This window comes from Alligator sinensis, unplaced genomic scaffold (assembly GCF_000455745.1).
Source record: "Alligator sinensis unplaced genomic scaffold, ASM45574v1 scaffold755_2, whole genome shotgun sequence".
NCBI lineage: Eukaryota > Metazoa > Chordata > Crocodylia > Alligatoridae > Alligator > Alligator sinensis.
The window spans coordinates 1226369-1237061 of record NW_005841883.1 but is presented as its reverse complement, the minus strand read 5'-3'; the positions used below and the strand labels follow the sequence as shown (position 1 = coordinate 1237061).

Sequence of the window (10693 nt, the reverse complement as noted above, 5' to 3'; positions counted from 1 at the left end):
TTCCCTACAGATCAAGATTAATCAGACCTTGTCATTTTCCCATTCTGTGGTTCAGTTATTAAATGGGAGGATTTTTTATTTTTGCAAAGATGTTTCAGAAGATAAACGCAATGCTGGGAACTTACAGACTGTTGCAGTGGCTGCTATTGCAGATGGTACAAGCAGTTATATCCTTCATCCTCACGCGTCCCTCACAGTCTCCAAAAAGACAGGTTCCAGGTAGGTCAGAAGTTTAGACAGCTAGCTACCACTTTGCATCACTAATGCCTCTACAGTTAGTGTTTTTCATTAATTAAATTTATAATGTTTTTGTAATGTTTTTGTGCAGAACTATCACAGAATTCCCCCCTTTCCCCCTTCCAAGATATTAGTCTGTTACTACTATTGAGTGACACACAAAAGGTTTCAATATAGCAGGTAAAAAATGTCTAAACCTGACAGTGCAAGCCAGATGGGTGTTAAATGTAAATAGAGAAGCATGCAGTCTGATCTCAACAGCGGTGTACTCCGTTTTGACCATTAAAGTTATTCTAGACTGATATTTGCATAATGAGAATGGAAAATGGTTCAGAGAGTGAAAAAGGACAGTGGGAGTTTGAGGGAATACAATTCCTTGTATTTGCATTGATTGATTGATTTTAAGGAATCATAGGTAAGAGCTTGATCTTAAAATGGCTTTTTAAAGATCTAGTCTGACTTGCATCTGTTGTGTTCCAGTACACTGATAAACTTTGTCTGAAGTCTCTAGCTGAGAGAAGTTTAGTATTTTTCTTTATATAAACATTTCTTTTTGTTTTAGAAAAAAGAAAAAAACTTATAAATATTAATTTAGATTTCTTCCTGGTCTTTGTTCCCTATCTGGCGAGCATGTAATCTTACAAAAGTATTTGACGTAAACAAAAAAGACAGAAATTTACAATAATCTTAACCATGTAAAGTAATATTGTTTTACATATTGAGTATACTGAAGACTTCCATAAAATGTAAGGAAATATTTTGTGAATGGATGCTTGGATTCATTTTTAAAGTTTTTGAAGATGTTAATATTAAAACTCCCAAGAGTTAGGCAGGTCTGGAGCTTGATTTTTAGGGTATGGTGATTAACTTAGGTCTTTGAATGGTAAGACAGATGCAGGTTTTAGGGAGCTGGAAATATTCCCTAAACTGATATTGCATCTCACTCCTGAAGGAAGCACGGAAACACAATTCTCAATTTAAACACTTGATTCAGTTTCCAGAGTTCTACTACAGATGTCAGTAAATCTCCAACAAAATTGGTCAGTTTGTCTCAAAAGTGTTCTGGCTGTGATTTTTATTTATGTATTTATTTAGTCTGTAAGCAAACATTATGAAAAAAAATCTAATATTTGCCAGTGAAGCTAAAAAGTTCTAATATAAGGATATACTTTTGTGCTTTTACTGAATGACAGCTTGAGTGAATACAAAAGTCAGTTGTAGTTTAAATATGGCATTGTTGATTATATAATTGTTAATTATTTCAGCAGTAACTTGCAGAAAAATATATTATGAAAAAAATATCCACTGTTTTTAAAAACAATTGCCAAAGTCATGGGAGCGGCTACCATGACTACAGTTTCATGATAAGCATTAACCATAGTCATAATGCAATGATATAGAACAAAGGAATTCTTTATTACCTGTAGCTTTGAGTAGATGTTGCTCTTCTCTCCTGGTTATCTATGTTGTTGAATTTTCTTTTCAGGATGGTGGAAGACCCTTTTCCTGTCCCTCTTCAACCACTACCCCCAAACACTCCTGCGTGGGCTCGTCGTCTCAGGCACTGTGAGGTGGGCTGCAAACAATCCTAACTTTTTCAATTCATCTAAACTGAGGAATACCCAAAGAAATAAAATGTTAGATACAGAATTTTTTTGTGTGTTTTAAATTTCACAAGTATATTAAAAATGTCTGGTGACTTTTTAAAACGGAAATGTTTTAGAGCCATTCATGAGTGTTGGGGAAACTCAGGTGCTTATTCAGATATTGTTTCTTTTTATTTTATTGAATAATCCATGGATTAAAGTATTTCTTCCTGAGGGCCAAATTCTGCAACTGTATGTAGCTAACTATACCTTTGTGAGTAGCCCTGTACCAGTTGAGTTCAACTTATTTACATAAGCAAAAAAATTCCCTGTATGGTTGCAGGATAGAGCCGTTTGTATAAGTACTCTAAATGATCTGAGATGTTTGAAAAGTATCTTGTGATTTTGCTTAATGGTACTCCCCACAGACAACACAATGTTTGCTTGTTTGTTTCATTAATCAAAAGGATTTTCTTATTTTACCACAGATATTTTCCTCCTTGAAGTAAATAGACAGCTCTTTGCTATGGCAATCATATGGGAAGTGTGGTTGCAATTTTGCAACAGTTAATTCCTTTATGTTCCTCGACATTTCCCAAAACTTGGGAAATTATATATTCCTTGTTGTTCAGTATGCAGTTCTTAACACTTGCATACCATTTTATAGTTAGTTTTATAACTATAGGTTGAATGCTTGTCCCTTACTCTTGATCCCTAGACTTAAGCCAGAGGCCTCCTGATGCCAAGCTCTCTCATTCACAGGCCTTTGGTCCTGTGCAGTTCCTATTTGTGTGAAGGGATAACTACTACTTATAGTGAAAGGCTGCATGTTATATTAAAGTTGCTTTTATAAATACTTACAAGGCTTTAATAAATGATTGATTATTGTAAACAAATGGTTACTTGTTAGAGTTCAGGGGTCAATACATTTCATATAATTATTTAATTCCTTCTGTCGTGTTTATCATGAATATGCTATTCTTGTCTGTAACACCTGTTCAGGCTGTAGTAAGTATTTAGTCATTTAATCTTGCTTTTAATTTTTTTTAAAGTCTTTTATATAAAAATAAAGTGGCAGTTAGGTATCTCTCTCTGTTGGGTCCTTTAAAAAATCTATATAAAAGTCGCATTAGCACAATATTCAGGTACCATAGTGTTCTGATGTCTGCTGCCCCTGCTTCCTGCCCCCCCACCCCCAAAATAAAAATAACCATAAAAATTGCGCTCAAATTGTATGCAAAATTGACTTGTAAGTGGGTCCCCGACAATCCAGTAGTAATCATGCTGCAACCCCCGCAGAAACATTAAACAGACCAGTATAGAATGCTGTCACATCTGGTGGGGAGGCTGGGGAGTTGTGTTCTCTCCTCCCCCTAAATTTTGAACCTGAAAATGTGAGGTTGCCTTCTTGGAACAGTACAGTAGTTGGTTAATTTTTATTTTTATTTTTCTTTAAAAAAAAATAAAAAAAATAAAATCACACCTGCCACTGCTTAAAGGGGCAGTTCTACTGTGAGGGTGTAAAATCTCTGCTACTCAACAGAACTATTCTGTGTGTGTATTCAGAGGCCTCTTCACCTCTTAGTAATAGAAACCTTTTTTTCTGTTTTTATTTATTTATTTCTTGTTCCTATTTGTCCCTCAGAGCCAACAGGGCTAATGAGAAACAGGTTGAATTCCATTCTATATGTATCATCAGCTGACATGTTTTATTAAACTCCAGATGTTTGCACTGTGTAAATCCACTAAAGGCAGTCGGGTTGTACTGATGTCACCAAGGATATAGTATGGAAACAATGGGATTTTTTTGGGATGTAACTTGTCCCCTCCTGTCCTGCAGAAATTTAATGGTAGGGTAAAAAGAAAAAAGGGGTGAGTTTGTAGGACTGTTAAATTTGAGAGCGAACTTCTTTTTATTTCTGACTTGAACATGCTTGCAGCAGAAATCCTTGAACCCAAAACAGGGGACCCTTCAATTCCATTTTTTCAGTCACTTGACAGGCTAGAACCAGACTTAAACAATGTCAGACTGTGTGTGTATGCTGAGGGGGAAAAGAGCAAGTGAATGCAGTGTCAATATGCCATTGGTCATGTATAATAACTGGCATGACCTTGAATCCATGGTTTCTTTGAATAGTAGGCTCAGCCCTTAGCATTCAGTAGCATTCTTTTGCTCCAAAGGGTGAAGGGTAATCTGGCCAGTGCTGTAATGCTGATTTTTAGCAACAAAAGCTTCGCTTTTCCAGAGGTATAAAGGAATCCTGTTAACAGTGCTCTCCCTGAGCCTACTTGAATCATTCTGCCTATCTGCTCTAAACACACAACTTGCCTTAGGGTGCCATGTGTGCCACAAGTTGGCTCGAGATAAGGCCATCTTTGTGTGGCATGTGACATATCAGGGAGGAGACAGGTGAGCACAGCAGCAGGTAGAGTAGGGAGCAGAATAGCAGATCAGGTAGGGAGCACAGGGCAGGAAGCAGGAAATCTCAGCAGATCAGGCAAGGGAAGGGGATTGGATTGGCCCCTCGGAAGGGTCCTTGGGGCTCACTTGTGGCATGCCTGTCAAAAAGGTTGGCCCCCAGTCCCCTACGACTTCTACATGCTGATGCTATTGCTTCCTGCACGTTTCACGTAAGAAAAACTATGATCATATAAGATTTTATATTCATTTCACTGAAGTGAATGGTGCAGAAAAGGGGAAGAGCTGATGCTTTGCTTGGAAATAAGACAGGCGAACAGTGTAGTTGTCCATCTCACAATGATTAGCTGTTGACATATATCCCCCTGCAGCCCCTTCTTCCCATCTCTGAATTAGAAACGATCTTCCAATAATTAGATTCTATACATGGAAAAGTATTACAAACTTGCACATTTTCCATGTATAGAATCTAATTATTCAGGGTTGTCTTAGAAATGATACTGTATTTACTCAAATCAATTTAAAAATTGCCCAAGTCTTTGGCAGCTTTTTGACCCTTTTCAGCTTTATCAGACAGCTGATCAAGTGATTTATTTTGAAGCAAACAACTTTATTTCCACAGAATCCTAAGAGAAAACTGGGGTTAAAAATATAACAAAATATTCCACTTACATTTTGAAATCACGTGAACTTTGAGTTGCTTCCAAAGCATGTTTAAGCCCATCATTGAACAAACAAGTTCAGTCATTTTGCAAGTCATGAAGGAGAGAAAAACAGCTGATCTTGAGGGGGGTGAATTTGTCATTATAGATTTTGTTGGAGGATTTTGTGGAATGCCACATTTTTTGTGTAAATGCTTCCAAGTTTGGTATTATTCTTTGTTCATTTCTCTGTATGATTTGCATTTTCAGCTTGTCAAATTATTTCGCTCTTGATATTTGCAACATAGCTGGCCATGTACAAACAGAGGCTGTGGTAGGTAAACACCTACTCTAAGAAGTACTTGACCCTGGTATTACAGAGCACCCTCTGGAGTGATGGAGAGTGTTCAGGGACCACCCTTTTTGGCCTTTGAGAGTACCACCTTGCCCCCCTGAAGCCACTAGGCTTGGCTTCTAGAGCAGGAGAGGACCCAAAGCTCCTTCCAGCTTTGAGAATTTTGGCATTTTGGTTGCTCACTCTCCATGGTCCTGACTCAAGGAGCTAGCATCTAGTTTCTCTCCTGAGAGAGGGGCTTCACCTCCTTGCAGGAATTGAGTGCAGCCAAAAATTCCAAGCAGCACAGAAGCCAGTCTGTTTATTAAAGGCATTTATTGGGACAAGGGCCATCCAGCCAGTTAAAGGAGTTAAGCAGTTCCTCTGTCCCCAGTCCGGCCCACACAGCCTTGAGCATCCCCAAAGATACTCACTTGTTCCCTTTCCAACTCCCCAAAGCTCCTTCACTTCTCTGTCCTCCAGTCTTTCTGGCCGGGAGCTGACAGGCTGCCTTCCCTGCTCCCCCGTCTGCTCTTCCGTTTTCAATTTTATTTCCTTTGGATACTTCTTGGATTAATATGTCAGCAAAACCTTTTAAAACTTGATGCAAAGGGTCCACCTTGTCTCATCCTGCATGCAGGCAGCCCTAGCACATAGCCCTCTTATTTTCTTTGCACAGGAAATTGAATCACAGATGTTATAACAATATGAACACAGTTAACACGTAAATATCACAATAAAATCCATAGTTCATCACACTTGGCTTTTGTTGTTAATCATTGTAAAAGTGATTCTGATAGGAAATTGCCTCCTGCATATTTTAAAAGATGGAACTGTGTCCAGTAACATGGTGGAGAATGGGAGGATGTGAATGGGACACTAACCCTGAGTGTATATGATGAGGGGATGTTGGGTGGGGGGAATGGCACCTTGCCCCAGGAGCTGTTGCCACAGCAGACACAGCCCTGTGCCCAATAGTATATCTTAGGGGCTGTGAAATGGAGTACATGGGGCTTGAATTTATGAAAGCTTATGCTCTTTCTATATATCTTAGTTAGCTAGTTTGAGGTACATAAGTACCCTGCCTTCTGCTGACTCTAGACTACCATGACTGACTAGCTTTCTGTCTTTCAAAAAGTCACTGCCATAGACCACTTGATTAAGTTGCCTTCTTCTTAAATGCATGTTTTTGGTAATCTGATAAAATCGGAGCAATCTTTGTACGTAGGCTCAGTCCCCTCTCCGATCCTCTTGAGATAAACAGCAAATTAATCTGCTGTAACTGTAACTCCTTGTGTTATGGTGAAGTTTTGACCATTTTAAAATGGCTACAAGACAGTGGATTATGTATATCTGTACAATCATGGGACAAAAGACTTTTTTCCCTGTACAAATGCAGTGCCTATTTATAGCCTAAAAGCGACTTGCCTAAGGAGTTACAAAAAACCTGGTGGAGCAGAGAACTGAACTTTGGTTTCTAAATTCTCAGACTAATATTCTAACTACTAAACTGTCTTTCTTCTGTGTTCCCTCTATTATATGCATGCTTTTGTAACCTTCGGTTTGGATTTTTGCTGTGGATTCTAGATGGGGCTATCCTTAAAGACTTAGAAACTGAATGTAGAATACATACAATCACCAATTTAAAGACCAGATCTGGTTGCAGGGAGTATGTTGTCCTAACTTCTGCAGATTGAGTTCTGTTTCACTTCTTGGTGCAATATAAGGTATTTTGTGTGTTCAACAGAAACTTCTGTGCTCTGGGTCCTTCCTACACAAGGTTCTCTCCTCTGTGCAGCATTACAGTGGTTTAAACAGAGCCTCCAGCATCTGGGCTAGTAGTACCTATGATTTGAACAGAGGAGCAAGTCCAAGTTTATAGATTTTTCAGGGCATGGAATAAGGATTACTTGTTTCCTTGATGATGGTTGTAGGAATGGGTTTATTACAAGTTTGAGGTAAGTTGTTCAGTATTTTATTTTCTAGCGTAGGCTTAGGTGCTGAGTAAAAAGATACAAGATTAGATGACATGAGCGCTAAACTGCAGTAAGCATTTAGATATAACACATTTCCTGCTGCTAACAGACAGATCTGCTCAGAGTAGGTTTTCATGAAAAATGGTCTAGAAGAGCAATGCTAGTGTTTTAAAGGAGTAGCAGAATTAGTACTGTTCAGCTGTGAATTCACTGTGACCATTTCACATATCTATTCCCATCCCATGGTAAGCAGAACTTAGTGGGGCAGCATCCCTCTGAGTAAATTAGGATTAAATTAGTATGATTTAGCTTCTGTAGGATGGTCAGGAGCAGATTCGGGGGTGGTGCACTGTTGCAGTTGCACCCCCATTTGATTCTTGCTCAACCCAAAATTTCAAACAAACTGTCTGGCAGTGGCAACATCACTTCAGTTCAGGCAGCAGTAAGAACATCAGTTGAACTCATGGTTCATTAAAATCTACCTGATCCATTCTAAACTCCATTCCACAGGTGTTAATCATCCTCTCACCTTTTTAATGGTCTTGATCCACTAGTCAAGCTAGCCTTTCTTTTGCAGTTCTGTTGTCTGATAATGTCTTATTTTACAGCCCAGCAGATTGTTTTTAACTCATTCCAATAAAGTTATATTTGTTTTTGCTTTCATCTTAAACTGAATAATATAGCTTGAAGCCCCTACTTTATTAATAACATTTCTAGTTTCTTTTTACCTGGAGAAAATGAATAAATTGTATTATATGGGATGATGAACTGCACCATCTGTACCCCCCTTTCCAGAATCCTAGATCTGCCTATGGGGATGGTACTGGACAGACCACTCAAGTATGATGGATCAGCTGTGATTTATACTCAGAAGTGTTCGGCCGCCCATTCATATTAAAATAGTGTCATTGTCTGTCCACTAATTACCATGGGTGAGCATTCAGGCTGTTGTGGCAAAGACGAAACGCAGAGTGGTTGTTGTGGGAGACTTTGTCCTGAAAGGGACTGAGGGAGCAATCTGCCACCCCAACCCCCTAGCTTGGGAGGTCTGCTACTTCCCGGGGGCGCACATCCGGGACATAGTAGAGAGGATCCCAAAGATTATCCAGCCCTCCGACCACTACCCTATGCTCCTTATCCATGTTGGCATGAATGACACAGTTTGGAGCAATCCCAGCCAGGTCACGAGAGACTACAGGGCTCTGGGAGTGGGGCTTAGCGGGTTGGGGGTGCAGGTGGTCTTTTCCTTGCTCGTTCCGGTTGTGGGTCATGGGCTGAGGAGGGAGAGATGGGTCAAGGTAGTCAACCAAAGACTGGCACTGGTGTCATGGCTTTAAACTAAGCTGGCAGGGGGGATTACCGCCCCTGCAAGCCCACTGGGCAACCTTTGTAAATCCAGCAAGCTAAGGCACTTAAGGGAACCCACCCCTACCCTAGCCACAAAATGATCTGTAGGGAAGGCAGGGGCCCCCAGTGGGACACTTACCTGCCTGTACACCAATGCCAGGAGCTTGGAAAATAAACAGGAGGAACTGGTCCTCCTGCTAAACAAGAATGACTACAACCTCATAGGGATAACGGAGACCTGGTGGCTGGGCCACCGGTATAGATGGCCATACCCTTTACAGGTGAGATTGTACAGATAAAAGGGGTGGGGGTGCTACAGCTACACATCCCTGCAAATTGACGTTGGCTCCCAGGAAGGACAACTGGAGTCTCTGGGTTAGAATACGTGGGGAATGTGGTGGGCCAGTAGGGGGTGCTCCTGTGCTGAGCCACCCACCTCACTGTGCCCATCCACCTTCCAGGCTCCGAGTGCCTCCCTGGGGGCACCTCACATTTGGCCGGCCCCCTTCCTGGAGCACACCTGCTAGCCTGGGGGTAGAGCTGCCACCACCCAGGGATGGGTTTGATTCTGGCACTGCACCCCCTGGGAAACACAGGCCTTGTAGCCCTTGAGGGTACTTGACTTGCTTCAAGAACTTGGGATGCTTCCCTCAGTTGGAAGAGAGTGGTCTCTCTTAGTCAGCCGAACCAAGGGGACTCCAAGGTATAATCTAGACCTAATCCCAATAAATCTCCCACGCTAGGTACAAAGGAGAACTTTATTGGTTACTAGGAGTAGGGTTGGAATAGGGTACAGAGTTGAGTAGTATCAGATAAATCCCATAGAGCAAACAGGGTGGCTGGAGTAGCCTTTGATCATGCATATGAGTTACTGCAAGCTTATATATCTAGTTAGATCTCAGGTAGTTTACTCACAAGTATCATCCAGAGGCAGGTGGAGATTCCCTCTGGAGGCAGGCAGTTCATTGATCATGAGTTTTGAGAGAGAGAGCAAGTTACAGATGGTCCAGCTCTTCTCTCTCTCTCTCTGAGTTTTCCTCATGGCTACTGCTCTTCCTCCTGGGCAGTCCTTAACTTATATAGCCCTTATGACCTCATTTACCTGGTCCAATGGAGGTCAGCACCTGTTGTCTGTCAGCCAACCAATTTGAAATGCATCATTGGTTGCTGGGCAGACTGTCAGTCTCTAGCCTACCAAGGAGCCCAAGCCCCTCACCTAGCTATGTGATGCCAGTCATGTAGGCGGAGGGAGCAGGTTTCCTCTCTCCCTCAGGAATGTATCCAGCTCAGGTTACCTAAAGAGATAGGTAAGGTGTGTACCCTCTGCAAGGCCTATACTAACCAAATTGTCACAGAGCAGAGTTTTTGGGGAGAAACAGAGGTGGCCTTCTGCCACACTGAAAATGGCACAGGGGACATCATGGTAGGAGTCTACTACAGACCTCCTAACCAGAAACAAGACTTGGACCAGCAGTTCACCAGGGAACTGGCTGAGGCTGCATGCTCTTGGTGCATGGTTGTCATGGGAGACTTTAACCACCCAGACGTCTAATGGGAAGAGCACTCGGCCAAATCCGATTGGTTGCAAAGCTTCGTCACGTGTGTGGACGAGCTCTACCTGACTCAAGAAGTCTATGGGGCAGTGAGAGGTAAAGCATTGCTGGACCTGATACTGGCCAAATGGGATGACCTAGTCAGTGACCTAAGAATCGATGGAAAACTGGGTGATAGTGACCACAAGCTTCAGGAAAACCGACTTTGACAAGCTCAGGAGGCTTGTTGTTGAGGCCCTAAGGGACCATGACGCGACAGGAAGAGGAGTCCAAGAGAATTGGTTGCTCCTCAAGGGAGCAATCCTGACAGCATAAGGGATGGCCATCCCATCTCGGCGGAAGGGTAGTAAAAGGGCACAGCAACCCCCTTGGTTCACTAAGGGACTTGAGGACCTCCTATGCCTCAAAAGAGAGACTTACAAAGGATGGAAGGATGGAATTACCACCAAGGAGGAGTACTCAGTACTGGGCTGTACCTGCAGGGAGCGGATCAGAAAAGCCAAGGCTGCAACTGAGCTCCATCTGGCTTCACATATCAAGGATAACAAAAAGTCCTTTTTCAGATATGTAGGGAGTCAGAAAAAAGGCAAGGGTAACATT

The 10693-nt window shown here is 41.7% G+C and overlaps 1 protein-coding gene across 10 annotated transcripts in view; it reads left to right on the top strand.

Annotated features, from left to right (window-relative positions):
- CARF (calcium responsive transcription factor) overlaps positions 1-10693 on the top strand; it is a 56151-nt gene that overhangs the window by 11198 nt on the left and 34260 nt on the right. For 7 of the 10 annotated variants that reach the window (XM_025196672.1, XM_025196671.1, XM_025196674.1 and 4 more), the window contains 2 exons: positions 90-219; positions 1724-1808. In XM_025196672.1, coding sequence (XP_025052457.1) covers positions 90-219; positions 1724-1808 — 215 coding nt within the window. Of the gene's footprint in view, positions 1-10; positions 220-1723; positions 1809-10693 lie in introns of all 10 variants that reach the window. The other 3 variants (XM_025196678.1, XM_025196681.1, XM_025196677.1) reach the window with 1 other exon arrangement.